The sequence below is a fragment of the Petromyzon marinus genome, chromosome 20 (assembly GCF_048934315.1).
Source record: "Petromyzon marinus isolate PM22_M1 ecotype Great Lakes invasive population chromosome 20, UKy_Petmar_22M1.pri1.0, whole genome shotgun sequence".
Lineage (NCBI taxonomy): Eukaryota > Metazoa > Chordata > Hyperoartia > Petromyzontiformes > Petromyzontidae > Petromyzon > Petromyzon marinus.
The window spans coordinates 584,607-600,141 of record NC_133686.1 but is presented as its reverse complement, the minus strand read 5'-3'; the positions used below and the strand labels follow the sequence as shown (position 1 = coordinate 600,141).

The window sequence follows — 15,535 nt, the reverse complement described above, 5'->3', positions numbered from 1 at the left end:
CTCACACCAACACACAGACACACACCACTCACGCTCATACCACCACACAGACACACCCCACTCACGCTCACACCAACACACGGACACACACCACTCACGCTCACACCACCACACAGACACGCGGACGCCGTGAACAAGCCGACTGACAAGCGGCATAAACGCCGCTCAGACCACCAGCACCATCACCACTTGCCTGCCCCCGAGTCTAACAACAACCCTGGTGCTAACCCTGCCCTTGTGTTATGGTCAGGGTGAGGGTCAGGGTGAGGGTCAGTGTCACCTCCCCCCTCCCCACCCTCCTCCCACTCCCCCCACCAACTCCGCACCCTCCCCACCCCGCTCCCGGAGAGGTCTCCTCGAGCGAGCGAGGGATCGGTTCTGGTCCAGGGAGGAGGAGACGCGGCCACTAACTCTGCGGGCCGTTCGCTCTTTCACGTCCGTGGTAGTAGCGGTGCTTGGTGGTGGCTGAGGCGTCACAGTCGGCACGAGTCGTCTGTAAGGACGAGAGCAACCTGCGCCACTCACTCACAACTTGCAGCGGCAGCAGCAGCGGCGCCTCTCTCGAGCCTCTTGTGAGTGGTCGTGGCCGAGTCTTTACCCCGAGCAGACGTGAGAGCGGGTGAGTGTGGGCGTGGTGAGGATGCGCGTGGTGAGGATGAGCGGGTGAGTGTGGGCGTGGTGAGGATGAGTGTGGTGAGGATGAGCGGGTGAGTGTGGGCGTGGTGAGGATGCGCGTGGTGAGGATGAGCGGGTGAGTGTGGGCGTGGTGAGGATGAGCGGGTGAGTGTGGGCGTGGTGAGGATGAGCGGGTGAGTGTGGGCGTGGTGAGGATGAGCGGGTGAGTGTGGGCGTGGTGAGGATGAGCGTGGTGAGTAAGGGCGTGGTGAGGATGAGCGTGGTGAGGATGAGTGTGGGCGTGGTGAGGGTGAGCGTGGTGAGGGTGAGCGTGGTGAGGATGAGCGGGTGAGTGTGAGCGTGGTGAGGATGAGCGTGGTGAGGATGAGCGGGTGAGTGTGGGCGTGGTGAGGGTGAGCGTGGTGAGGGTGAGCGTGGTGAGGATGAGCGTGGTGAGGATGAGCGTGGTGAGTCCTCCCTGCTGCTGGACTCCTCCTCGTGCCGCCTTCCTCCGTCTCAGAGGCCGCGGGCAGCGCCGCTGAGGCGCTCCCGGCGGACTCCGCCACCGGGCCCGCGTCCTCGCCCAGGAGGAGCTCCCCAGCCGACTCCAGCCGTGACATTCCCGTGCTATGAAGAAGGGTCATTGCCCGGAACGTCATCTATTGTGGGGATCCCCCCTTTCAGGGCCACACACGCAGTGTTGTTGACGACCGCGGTGAGTTTGTCCGTGACTGCTGCACCAGTGGCTGCCCCTGCGGTTTACGGCCCGCTCCGTGTCCCAGAGTGGCGAGGTGGGTGTCGGGGTCCCTCCGGTCGTCAGGGGGGTTCGTCTGTAGGGGGGCGGCGGCTTGGTGTGTTCAGGGGTCTCCAGGGTGCTTGGAGTGAGGGGGATAGGCAGCGACCCCACACGCACCCCCAGTGCGCGCGGACACGATACAGCAGACACAGACGCACACAGACAGACTCGGTCAAAGACACACGGACAAACACACTGACTGGTAGACGCACAGACAGACAGACACACAGGCGGGGACACAGGCGGGGACACTGACGGGGACACACAGGCGGACACACTGACAGACACACAGGTGGGGACACAGGCGGACACACTGACAGACACACAGGTGGGGACACAGGCGGACACACTGACAGACACACAGGTGGGGACACAGGCGGACACACTGACAGACACAGGCGGGGACACACTGACAGACACACAGGCGGGGACACACTGACAGACACAGGCGGACACACTGACAGACACACTGACAGACACACAGGCGGACACACTGACAGACAGGCGGGGACACACTGACATACACAGGCGGATACACTGACAGACACTGACACACGGAACAAACGCCCCCCCCACTCCCAGGAGTGTGAGTGCTGCCGCTACTGCTGAGCGCGTGGCTCCCTCGCGGAGGAGGTGTGAAGAGGAGGAGGAGGAAGGAGATTAGAGGAGCAGGACACAGCGGGCTGGGACTAAAGTCAAAGAGTAAAGAGGGAGAAGAGAAAGCGGACGAGGAAGAGGATAGAAGTGGAGAGAGGGCGAGGAGCAAGACGAGGTTTAATCAGGAGTGGTGCGGGAGACGAGGGCGAGGAGGAGGGGATTGGAAAAGGAGGAAGACCAAGAGTAAGTCAGGAGACGAGCAGGAGGAGGTGGACCAGCAGTGAGGTGGACCATGCATCATCAGGGCGACGAGCTGGAGATGGAGGCGAGCCGCTTCCTGCAGGACCTGGACCTGTACGAGGCGTCCAGCCATGGCTTGTTCAGGGTGGGCAAGGCCGACGCGCCGAGCGCGGGCTTCGAGGAGGCCAGGCAGCGCTTCTCGGGCCGCCTGAGCCTCCAGCCCGACGGGATATCAATGTTGCCACCATCATCGCCCTCTTCATCAGCAGCAGCGGCGGTGTCACCACCATCATCACCAGCAGCGGCTGCCCAGCCAGGAGCCGTACCGCGTCGCCTTCCTGCCGACTGGAGCTCTGAGGTCCACGGCTCTGGAGGGCCCGTGGCTCCGGTCAGGAGCGAGGCCTCCAGGGAGATGGGGCGTCCGGCCTGGGCCCAGCAGCAACGCCACCCCGAGGCGATCTCGGCTTCTGAGGAGAGTTTCTTCAGGAGCAAGGAGAGGCTCCAGACCGCACCGGTGGATGGGGCTGTGGTCTTGAGCGAGAACCACCACCAAGGTTCATTGCGCGAGGGACACCAGGGCAGGTTGAGTGAGGGACACCAGGGGCAAATGGGTCAGGTCCACCATGTGAGATTTATTGAAGGACATGAAGGGAGATTGAGTGCGGCCAACCAGGGACACCAAGGTACATTGAGTGATCTCAGCCAGGGTAGATTGAATGAGGCCCACCAGGTGAGATTTATTGAAGGACATGAAGGGAGATCGAGTGAGGGATACCATGGGAGATCCAGTGAGGTCAATCAGGGTAGATTAAAGGAGGTCCACCAGGTGAGATTTAGTGAGGGACACCAGGACAAGTTGAACGATGTCCACCAAGGAAAGTTAAGTGAGGGACACCACGGTGTGTCGAGTGAGGTCCAGGTGGGAATGAGTGAGGGCCACCAGAGGAGATTGAACGATGGTCAGCAGGTCCATCCACCGCCGTGCCCTGCACCGCCACCTCTGCCTCATAAGTGGGGCCTCCAGAGGGCCACAGAGCCAGTGGGCCCTACGGCACCTCCTCACGGCCACAGGTCCGCGAAGTTCACCATCCCCGTGCAGAACAAGCAGGACTTCAGCAGCAGCACCGAGGAGCGACTTGAGGCCATGGCCCAGCAGATCGAGAGTGAACTGGACTCCAAGAAGCCCGATGAGTACTACGGTGAGTGGAGAGTACACAGGAACATGACATTTGCACAAGGAACAAAAATAATGCACACGCGTGGATTCGCTAACGCGTTCCAACGTGCATTTTCTCTCGAAAGTCGGCGTACTTAGGGGTGGCGCCCACGCCAGGCAGGCATGAGGCGGTGCTCCTGGAGGCCGCGATGAGACAACGGGGATGGGATAGCGACAGGCCGGGTAGGACACGGGCAACCCTTTTGTCATTTTAGTCTGGATTTCTCTGGGATCAGTCCCTAATCGCAATGAAACTTTAAACTTCAGTATTGCGGAAAGTGGTCGTTACCATGCAGTCCACAGTCGCATCAGCCGTGCCGTGTTCTGATGTGGCCCAGCACGGAGCGAGTCGAACCCGGGAGGGTCCTTCTGTGGGGTCGTCAATGTACGTGCTCGCTCCGGCCACGGTGCCTCAATGTCGAGCGGTCACAAACATCCATGTTGCCGTGGCTATTTGGTCCACATTTAACCAGGACCCCCACGGCGTGGGGAGGCTCTCATCCAGCAGTGGGTTGATAATATTAGGGGCTTGATTCATATTTCATCTTTGGATCAAGCCACGCAATGGTCTAATCACATCTGTGTCGTTAGCTCATTGTGTTTACCTGAGTTAAAATCCAGCCATTGGTAACATCAGTGGGAAGTGATGTCCGGCTGAACCGGTCCTGGGGCTCAATCAGCTCAACTCCGTCTTTAAACATCAGTACCGGGGAGATGTGCGGCTGGGTGTGATGCCACACCACACCATTGTGTAATCTGTCGGCCCTAATAGGTGCTCACTAACAGTATAATTTTCAACCTGGCTCTCAGTTCAATGCCATGCACAATTACAAACATGCTCCTTTGAGAAACACAGACAATGTTGCTGCCAATGTCTCATCAGCTGTATCTTTAGCCAGGCCAGATTTTGAATGCAATTATCACTTGAGTTCTGTTCTTGAAATTCTTATTGTGGTCCCTGAATATTGTTCAGGTCTCTGGTCCACTGGAGTAGGTGGCACCTGGCTAGTAGTAGCCGCAGTCATAGGGGGAGGTATACTGGATGTGGTGTGCTGGGTACAGGCATTACTTTTCGTGTGGCTGACACGTTACAGACCCCGCTGACGTTGAGCCCTCATTGGCCCACTTTGCAATCCCCCGCAGGGAGAGTTGTTCTTGTTCCATCTTCCCACACGGATTAATTGTTAACTTTTTCTCATCCAGTTAATCCTGCTCGTGGGTTATCACGTTCCTCCAGGACACCGATGCAATTCTCGATTGAAGCCACGAACTAGCCCTGCGTCCGTGTTTTGTGATCTTCCTTTTGGTTTGTTAAACGCCACGTCTTGGTGTTGCTTCATGCCACTCAAAATGCACCACGGTAGGCTACTTACGGTGCGAAAGAAGTTCAACAACAGCATCACAGGATTGCGATGGCCACGGCTTAGGGAGACCTGCCAACAGTGGATAGATCATGGCTGACGACGACGATGAGAATTGTAATATGAATGCCCCCCTCTGTTTTCGTTGTGTGTATGTGTGTGTATGTGTGCGTGCGTGAAGGTATGTGCGTGAAGTGCAACGAGGGTGTGTACGGGATGGGCCAGGCCTGCCAGGCCATGGGCTGTTACTACCACACGCACTGCTTCACGTGCTGCTCCTGCGGTGAGTCGTCCAACGCACACAATTAACCATACTTCATCACTCTGGCAAGTGTGGGTTTGGTAAAGGAAGGGAGCATGGTTGGCTATGTACCATGCAAAATAAGTTCAACATACATACATATATGGGTACATAAAAGCACAGTACAACAATGGATATCACCACCTGCATGTCCAGAATGCAGCTCCGCACCAGGCTGAGATTACGCTTGCTCTGTGGGTGGTGGTCAACAAGCTCTGCCCTGAGAGTAAACAATCAATCGGCAACGTTCCAGACAATGGCCCTTCTCCATATTAAGTATATCTTTTTATGGCAGTGTTTTTCACGAATGTTTAGATTTTTTTGTCATTTGTGCTTCTACAACGCTAGCAACGCAGTATCGTAAAACATCAACGCTTAAAACAGTTGGTCTGGCAAGAACGATGATCCTGGATGAGGTGTGCCAGGCGTGCAAAAACATTTTGGCTCGGCGACCCCAACAGACTTGACAGAAAATGAGGCCCTGCTCATCCCAATCCGTGGCACCCCCCCCCCCCACCGCCACAGGAAGGCGATTCTGTGACTGCGTGAGACGTGAGGTTTTGTGCGGGGGGGAGGGGGGCACGCGATCGTGGCGGGTGGGGGTGCGCGTGTGACCGTGTGGCTCGCCGCGGAGGGCGCCCGCCACCACGCAGGTGCCGGGCCTGCGGGGGGTTGGGCCGCGGCGACACGGGGGGCCTTGCTGGGGACTCGGGACTTTGCGGAATGTGAGACCCGGGCCCCCGGGTTGTCAGCGGGGAGCCGGTGTCATGCCTAACAAATGTTCAACTTAATACGAGCCTCCGGAAAAGAAGCCCAGCGGCAACCTTGGGGCAAATAAGGACCGGCGTCGTGGCGGAGTGCGGGGTGCGAGTCGCGCAGCGTGGCGGCTGCGAGAAAGTGATTTGGGGATTTGCGTTTGGGGAAAGGGCAACGATTACCCAACGTCGACGAGTGTGGGCGCTCCCCGCGGTGTTTGCGGGTCGTGCCGCGTATTGCGCGCTGGGAGTTGCTTCTCCGTTGTTTGTTATCGATTATGCAGCAGCTCGCGTTCTCCCTGGATTGTTGAGCGTGTATTTTATCACCCGATTGTGGGGACGAACTGCAGCCTGGTCGGTCCGGGTCGGCAACTCCAAATACGTTTCCGCACCCAACACTCACACCGCGTCCACCATACCCCTCACTGTGGCCGGGGCTGTTTAGTCGAGTGCCACCGACTGCAATCAGCCAAAGACCCTGAAATTGCTCTGCCCCTGCCAAATTCAAAGTCACAGCGGTCTCCTGCCGCACAAATGATCATTGCGGCATTTGATGCTCATCTCCCATTTACAGCCCTGCGGAACCAGTGCTGAAAATTCCACATTCGTATGGCATGGGTCAGTTTATACATAGGACAAGCACAGTTGACTTCCCAACAAAGTGGTACTGATTTTATCGACCCCAGATAAATGACAGGTTGAGTCAACCCTCAACCAGGAATCGAACTCGCGCTCTTCTGATTGCAAGCCGCTCGCTCCCACGCTGCACCACCCGGCCGGGCGCGCATCCTTGTGACGCCGTTTGTTGTCACGTTCGACTTCCAGGCAGACGCCTGCGCGGGAAGGCCTTCTACAACGTCAACGGGAGGGTCTACTGCGAAGAGGACTATCTGGTGAGTACCACGTGCGGGCATGCCCACCGCATTCTCCCGCTTATGGGGCGCACTTTCTCTCACAAGGGTTGGGGGTGCTTCTTTGCGTGCGGTAAGTGAGTCTCCAGATTTGTGCCAGTTGGCACGTGGGAATCACAGGTGGTGCACCTTTCAGCAATTTTTTACCCATACACCTGGGTCTGTCCCGCGACCTCCTGCCAGCAGCGAGAGCCTTCCGCACCTCACGTGCACCTAGCCTGGCACAAGTGCTGTGGTGATGTCACCGCCACTTAGTGGCGAATGGCGGCTGTCGTTGTTGTCCAGAAGAACTTTAGGGTACGTCTCACTTTACGGGGCATCTTATAAATCCGGACAATACATAACGGTACAACGGCAACGCGGCAACATTTTCAGAAGTCTTTCCGAATCCCGTGGCGCGGCGGCGCGACGATCGCGGCTTGAGAGACGAGGTTATCGTGCCCTATCGAGAAATATAAACATGGCATAAATAGATTAATACGATAACACGTTGCTTCGACCATGTCGGATGGCAGCTGTCAACAGCCAGCGCCGCTATGCGCAAACACCGTGCCAGCAGCGCACAGCTCCCCACGCCAGGCTCCTGTTTACCCCGCTGCCGTTTCTGGAAAGCAGACAAGCGCTAAATTAGCTTCTCATGCGCACCGCCATGCGGGCGGGAGAGGGGGGGTAGGGGGCCCAGGGTGGTGGGGATTGCGATGGGGTAGGAGTCGTGGACCCGCTGGTGTTGGGTAGCACACGGTCACTGCTAAACTGCGATGGTGAGTGCCGGGTGGACTGGGGCGGCTAAGTGGAGCGAGTTAGGAAACGCGCGTTACGTATGTATGCATGTTATGGTGCAGCGTGGACTTTGTAAACGGTGTCCGTGTGTGACCGCGTCTCTGGACGCCGTGCGCAAGTGGTCGATGCTATTTGTTTTGTAGGGAGCGGAGTTCGTAGGTCTCTGTGTGCCAGGCTGTGGGTCTTTGGGTGACATCCTCTTCAGTGCGACGTGGATGTACGTAGTGTCTAAATGTGACCAAATGGTGTTGTGCAGAAACGGTGAGCATGCAGATCTCTGTGTGAGTTTGTGGGCATTTTATGAGTCTATGGGTCTCTTTGTGAATCTATGGGTCTCTGCGTAAGTCTCTGTGAAAATGAGGCATGGATTCATTAGCACAGGTGGCTGGCAGAAGGGATTTCCAGATTGTGAAGGTCAGCAGAGGAGAATGACCTTTCTCGTGTGGGATGTTTCTCAATACTCTTTGGTTCTATTCGGTAAAGTCACGTAGGTAAAAAATAAAACAACAAAAATCAGTGAACAACAAAAATCAGTGAAAAATCAGTGATTTTTGTTGTTTTATTTTTTACCTACGTGACTTTACCGAATAGAACCAAAGAGTATGGATCCTGGCAGTCACGAAAGCTTCAAATCTAGAATGTTTCTCAATGTTGTAAGTGGTCTGCTTCTGTGACGTGGCACGGCGAACCGAGCGTGATGTTCGGGGTTTCGGCCGCGTGTCGAGCATTTCTTCCGTCAAGCTTTTGCCACGCACTACTGCGGCATCCTCAGGAGCCGGATCGAGGGAGCCTCTCCTTGTATCCACCGGTCTTCCTCCTACAGGAGAGGCGATGCTCGACACGCGGCCCGACCCTGACGCTGCGAGTGTTTTCTTCCCCCCTCCCCACTCCTTGTCGCGCAGTACTCCGGCTTCCAGCAGAACGCGGACAAGTGCTTTGAGTGCGGCCACCTGATCATGGAGACGGTGAGGCCCGCTCTGTCCTCCGCACGGAGCCGTCGGCTCGCCAGCGCCGTGCGGTGCGACGGCGTGGCGATGGCACGACGACGACGACGCGGGAGGGCGCAGAGGCACCCGGCTTGTACGCCGTCATGGGGCAGAAGTCTCAGTGGTTTCCAGCTGCTCAAACGACCGCCGGGCCATTGGTGCTCATCTGCTGTCTACCGTCCAACAGAGCCAGTGGTTGGAATACTACATTCCTATCCACAGGACAACCACTATTGACTTCTCCAAAAAGTGGTGCTTATTTTATCAACCCCGAGGAGGATGGTGGGTGGCTCAGCGGTAGAGCAATCATAACTTTCCCATTGAAATCCTGTGTGGGTGTTGGCTCGGCCCATCATCCTCCCGTGGTCGATAAAACAAGTATCACTTTTGTGGTCGTCTTTTGGACAGACGCGCCCCTGCCATAGGAATGTGGAATTTCCACCACTGGCTCAAGGATGTAAACAGGAGATGGGCCCCGCCTCAAAGCTCCTTTGAGCAGCAGGAAATCACTCTGAATTTCCAAATGCTCATTATTTATTTCGGAAAAACAGGGGCGCCTCTGCCCTGGGGATTCGTGGTTTATCGCGGGGGCTGCCTCGCCCTTCCGTGCCACGTCCCAAGGCGGAGCCCCCGCCGGTGCCACTTCCCCCCGCCACGAATCTCGGTCCCCGGTGGTCGCCGCGCCGCCAGCATCGCAACGCGTACCCCCCCCCCCCCTCTTCGTTACATCCCTCGGGCCCGCTGGGCACGCCCGCCGTGAACCCTGCCCTCCGCAGGGTCGGTAACCGTGCGCCCCCGCCCGAGATAACCAGTCGCATTTCTGCATCTTAAGTTGGCGGCAGGGGGTCTCTCTTTCATGGCTCGTTGAGCCTCAGGAATTTGCGCTGAATACAGTGGAGAACCTGAGTGGGGCGGCTGAGCCTGGCGCGAACAATGGGCACGGCACGAGCACTGTACCGGCCTGCGCCTCGCCAGAGGGAAGAAGAGAAAAGGGGAGCGAGCGTCCGAATGCCAACGCTCTCTGGAGAGTGATGAGACGCCGCGAGGTTTACCGGGTGACTCAGAGGTCAGGCACGTGGAGCTGGCGACGCTGAGACCCTGGGTTCCAGTTCCGGTTCCAGCCACTGCCCCTGATTCAACCGGGTTCTCAAGTGCAGCCAGTTGATGATCTTGGCCCGGTCACCAATGATTGGTTCTCATTCAACTTTAGCAAATTCCAGCACTGAGAATTAAATATATCAGTACTCTCATATGCAGAGCGAGTGGGGAGTTCCACCCCCAAATCTATGAGTTCACTTGAAGGGTTCTCGGAGGTACCTCTGTGATATCCGCTTCCATGGGCCGATCTCCAATACGAAGGGGTTGCACTGCTCTGCTGGAATTGCAAATTGATTCTTCATCTCGTGTTGAAGTAACACCAACAGCAAATTCTAGCAATAAAAACAACTCCGCCATTAAACTGGCATTCTTCACGATCATGCCCGGTGTGAATATTTGTCCTCCCAAGACTGAAGTCCTAGGCGGTATGTATGTTGAACTTTTTTCGCACCGTGCGTAGCCAACCGTGCTCATCGGAGGTACCGTTTGAAGGACAACAAACTAAACACAAAGAGCAGTTGTAAAGAAATGAACATGTGACTGGCAGCCAGAGGGAGAGATATACTGGATGCGGTGTGCCGGGTCGTGTCGTGCCGGCGGTCAGATCCTGCAGGCCGTGGGGAAGTCCTACCACCCGACGTGCTTCCGCTGCGTCGTCTGCAACGAGTGCCTGGACGGGGTCCCCTTCACCGTCGACCGCGACCACCGGGTCTATTGTGTGCAGGACTACCACCGGTGGGCCCCACGGGGGGAGGGGTCCCTGCCCGTGCCGTCGCTCGCGTCGTCTCTGCGGGGCGGTTCGAGCCCGGCGGCCGCCCTGGTTAATGCTGCCGGGCGTGTTTACGAGAGCGAAAAAAATTACGTGACGATATATGTTGTGCAGCAGATGCTAACGATCCCCCGACGTCAATTTTTTATCTTTAAGCCATTGTGTTCTGGCGTCACGGTCTAAACTTTGTCACGTTTTGGGAAATTCACTGCAAATTATTTAATTGTGCTTAATCAGAGGCCCTACGGGCAGACTGTGGCCTCTGATAAAGCTTAGCAAGCATTGCCATAGCCCCTGCCCGACAGCCTCTGTGCCAGAGGAGTTGAGTGACAACCACCAGAACTACTGAATGCTCGACCAGGGCTCAATATCTCACCGAATATTTTCTGGGTCGCTGAAAGACTGGGATTAGGTGGCATGTGACTAAATAGTAGTGTTCTAACACCGTGGACTGGGTGTTCTAACGCCGTAGGCTGGGTGTTCTAACACATTGGGCTGGGTGTTATAACGCCGTGGACTGGGTGTTCTAACGCCGTAGGCTGGGTGTTCTAACACCGTGGACTGGGTGTTCTAACGCCGTAGGCTGGGTGTTCTAACACATTGGGCTGGGTGTTCTAACGCCGTGGACTGGGTGTTCTAACACATTGAGCTGGGTGTTCTAACACCCTGGGATGGGTGTTCTAACACCCTGGGATGGGTGTTCTAACACAATGAGTTGGGTGTTCTGACTGCCGTGGGCTGGGGGTTCTAACACCGTGGGCTTGGTGCTATAACACCGTGGGCTGGGGGTTCTATCACCCTGGGATGGGTGTTCTAACTGCCGTGGGCTGGCTGGCTCGCACTGTGGGCGGTGTGGCTGGCGCTGTGTGGCTAACCGAGCACTGGCTAACAATGTTTTCTTTGCATGTGGCTCTGGCTGTGTGGCGCCTGCTGATGCGCAGATCCAGGTAAAACGCAAATCACTGGCCACAGACACATGCTGCATGTGTGCGCGTGCGTGTGCACGTGCGCGAGTGCGTGTGTGCGCATGAGCGTGCATGCGTGCGTGTTTGATTATTCACGTCGGAGTTGCGACCGCGGTGACAACACTGCTGCGTGTTTCGCGTGTGTGCTTGTCGCGTGTGTGTGCGTGTGTGTGTACGTGTGTATGCGCGTGTGTGTACGTGTGTGTGCGCGTGTGCGCGCGCGTGCGTGTGTGCGCAGGACGTTCGCCCCGAAATGCGCGGCTTGCGGCCTCCCCATCCTCCCTAACCAGGTCAGAGGGCGCGTTCACAGGGGCAGAGTGCTCGTTAACTTGTTCAGTAATTCGCGGCCGTCTCCTCCTGCATCGATGGACGATGGAGGATGACCCCAGAGTGCGACTGCGATCGCTGATCTAAAGCCGTGCACCGCACAGTCCGAGTGAAGCTATGGATCATCATGTGAGGCTATGGGTGTCTAAATGAGACTGTAGGTCTCTATGTGAGTCTATGGGTCTCTGTGAGGCTGTGGGTCACTATGTGAGTCGTAAGTCTGAAACCATGGACCACATAGACCACTGAAGCTGTCCACTGGCTGACTCGCCAACCTCCACATGGTTGTGTCACGGTGCGGTTGTGTCACGGTCAGGTTGTGTCACGGTCAGGTTGTGGCTCGGTGCGGTTGTGTCACGGTCAGGTTGTGTCATGGTGCGGTTGTGTCACGGTCAGGTTGTGGCTCGGTGCGGTTGTGTCACGGTCAGGTTGTGTCACGGTCAGGTTGTGTCACGGTGCGGTTGTGTCACGGTGCGGTTGTGTCACGGTCAGGTTGTGTCACGGTGCGGTTGTGTCACGGTCAGGTTGTGTCACGGTCAGGTTGTGTCACGGTCAGGTTGTGGCTCGGTGCGGTTGTGTCACGGTCAGGTTGTGTCACGGTGCGGTTGTGTCACGGTGCGGTTGTGTCACGGTCAGGTTGTGGCTCGGTGCGGTTGTGTCACGGTCAGGTTGTGTCACGGTCAGGTTGTGTCACGGTGCGGTTGTGTCACGGTGCGGTTGTGTCACGGTCAGGTTGTGTCACGGTGCGGTTGTGTCACGGTCAGGTTGTGGCTCGGTGCGGTTGTGTCACGGTCAGGTTGTGTCACGGTCAGGTTGTGGCTCGGTGCGGTTGTGTCACGGTCAGGTTGTGGCTCGGTGCGGTTGTGTCACGGTGCGGTTGTGTCACGGTCAGGTTGTGGCTCGGTGCGGTTGTGTCACGGTCAGGTTGTGGCTCGGTGCGGTTGTTTCTCGGTGGTGCAGGGTTCGGAGGAGGTGATCCGTGTGGTGTCCATGGACAGAGACTACCACGTGGAGTGCTACCACTGCGAGGTAACGCATAACCACCACCATCACCATTCACCACCGCCACCACCACCGCCACCACCGTCGGCACCACTGCCACGACCAGACCGGGGCTGCCCCTGTGCACCAAACGTGGTTCCCCGAGGCTGATTTGATCCCCCCCAGGAAACAGCTGTCCAGTGGACAGCTGTACCCCAACGTAAATGAGTGTTTGTTCCCCAAGGTAAATGAGAGGTAAATGAGCGTTTGTATCCCAATGTAAATGAGTGTTAATACCCCAAGGTAAATGAGTGTTTGTACCCCAAGGTAAATGAGTGTTTGTACCCCAAGGTAAATGAGTGTTTGTACCCCAAGGTAAGTAAGTGTTTGTACCCCAAGGTAAATGAGTGTTTGTTCCCCAAGGTAAATGAGAGGTAAATGAGTGTTTGTACCCCAAGGTAAATGAGTGTTTATACCCCAAGGTAAATGAGTGTTTGTACCCCAAGTTAAATGAGTGTTTGTGCCCCAAGGTAAATAAGTGTTTGTTCCCCAAGGTAAATGAGTGTTTGTACCCCAAGGTAAATAAGTGTTTGTTTCCCAAGGTAAATGAGAGGTAAATGAGTGTTTGTCCCCCAAGGTAAATGAGTGTTTGTACCCCAAGGTAAATGAGTGTTTGTGCCCCAAGGTAAATAAGTGTTTGTTCCCCAAGGTAAATGAGAGGTAAATGAGTGTTTGTACCCCAAGGTAAATGAGTGTTTGTACCCCAAGGTAAATGAGTGTTTGTACCCCAAGGTAAATGAGTGTTTATACCCCAAGGTAAATGAGTGTTTGTACTCCAAGGTAAATGAGTGTTTGTGCCCCAAGGTAAATAAGTGTTTGTTCCCCAAGGTAAATGAGTGTTTGTTCCCAACAGTTAGGGATATGTTTAGGGTAAGTATATTCGTGTTAAGGTTAGTTAGGTAGTTAGGGTTAGTTTATGTTAGGCTTATTTAGGGTTAGGATTTAGGTTTACTAATTTGGGATAGTTTCTGCCCAGGAAACCTTTAAAGAGTGCATCTGTTCGGACAAAGTTCGGACCGACCAGACGCTCTGAGTAAGTAAAACGACACTGCAAACTGGGCACCTCCTTCACGAGTTTGAAAGGGGGCTTTAATTTTAAGGTTTTTGTTGAAATCATAGATATCGACTGCATGGGTAACCTGTTTAAAATACCTTTAGGGGCACGAACATTCAGAAGGGAACCGATGCAGTCGGGAATACTCAGGAATATTATTTCATGGGAAAACAACATTTGTGGGGTGATGTGAGTTCTCTGACACCGGTGCGGCAGCGAGCAAAGGTCGCCTGTGACCACGAGCGTGGGCGCTGCCCCGGTCGCCATGGGCAGCGCCGCTAGCCGACTGTGCCGAGTTCCCATCCTGCCGCCCCCACAGAGCTGCAAGATGCAGTTGAACGACGAGGAGGGGCGACGGTGCTATCCGCTCGGCGGGCGCCTGCTGTGCCACCACTGCCACCTGCAGCGGAGGGAGCCGGCGGGCGGCAGTAGCGCGTCGCCGTGAACGACGCCGTCTCGCCGTGACCCCGGCGCCGGTCGGCTGCGTGGCCGTGGCCGTCGTCGTCACTGTCGCCGCTCAATCTTATACCGGTGCCTCCTCCTGTGCGCTTCAGTCGAACCGCGAGGGATCCCCGGTGGCAGCTGTCCCTGTGCGGCACAAGATGAACGCGGCACCGGCCTGCAAGTGGGCGGTCAGCCTGCCAGTGGGGGGCGATGTTGCTGTGTGTGAATAGGGATTCAGTAATTTGCGAGTAGTTGATCACATTTGTGGCGTGGCGGCAGCACGCGTGGCCCACACTTTTGGCCGCCGGCTTCGAAGGTGCAAACCTCTTCTGGCGAACGGCGAACGCGCTACCGCTCGGCTCCGTCACCGCCTCGGTCTCTGGACCGCCGGCAAAAATGGAGAAAGCGGAAAGAAACGACGCCCCGCCTGCTGCCACCCGGGACGCCGCCCCGTCCGTGCTTCTGGACGGAGGCTCACCCGATCGCCTCCCTCCGGCTGTTGACCGAGTTAATTGTCCCGCGGTTGACTTCCTGCCGTGAATCTGGGAACGAAGTGTGAGACGGCAGGGTCCCTCACCTGCTGCGCTTGCTGCACCTGCTGCACAAGCTGCACACGCTGCACGCGCTGCACAAGCTGCACATGCTACACCTGCTGCACTGGCTGTACATGCTGCACAGGCTGCACATGCTGTACATGCTGCACCAGCTGTACATGCTGCACAAGCTGCACATGCTGCACTTGCTGTCGAGCCTCACGTGGCTCCGCTCTCCGAGCGCATCTGGAGAACAGGCGCTTCAGCGGGCGTCGTTTTTAATATTTTTATTTTGCGTGGACACCGCGGCAGTTTGTTTAAATTATAGTGCACCCAGACGAGGTTGTCGCGCTAAATTAAAGGTGTTGTTGGTACCGAGTCGAGTGTGTGGTGGTGGAGGTATTTTAATTTAAAGAGAATCAAATTAATATAATTAGGATGAATAAAAAATTCTTGTATTTTGAATAAACGTTAGAATTTTGTACTCGAAGCGTCTCATCCATCAGCGCTGCCGCTCAGCCCTGCGCCTGGGTGTCTTCTTCCATACCGTGGGGGGTTTGGGGGGGGCGCTCGCTCGTCAGCGTCCACCTGTGTGCGCGTGTACATGTTCAGCGGTTGTCTCTCGGCGTTCACGTGGAGGTAGTTGTGGGATGTTCCCGGTTGTCCACCACGAGTGCCGGAGGAGCAGACCGGCCGCGTGTGCCGTTTGATGTTCCGTGGCGGCTCGGCGAGTGGAACACCGCCAC

The 15,535-nt window shown here is 56.3% G+C and overlaps 1 protein-coding gene across 1 annotated transcript; it reads left to right on the top strand.

Moving 5' to 3' along the window:
- The first annotated feature begins 376 nt into the window (after window positions 1-376).
- LOC116944271 (LIM domain containing 1) lies at window positions 377-15,273 on the top strand. The gene is made up of 8 exons (XM_076068214.1): window positions 377-3,447; window positions 5,007-5,108; window positions 6,707-6,774; window positions 8,475-8,537; window positions 10,261-10,391; window positions 11,629-11,680; window positions 12,678-12,746; window positions 14,132-15,273. The coding sequence occupies exons 1-8, from the start codon at window positions 2,301-2,303 to the stop codon at window positions 14,255-14,257; spliced, it is 1,758 nt and encodes a 585-aa protein (XP_075924329.1). The 5' UTR covers window positions 377-2,300; the 3' UTR covers window positions 14,258-15,273.
- The last annotated feature ends 262 nt before the right edge of the window (window positions 15,274-15,535 follow it).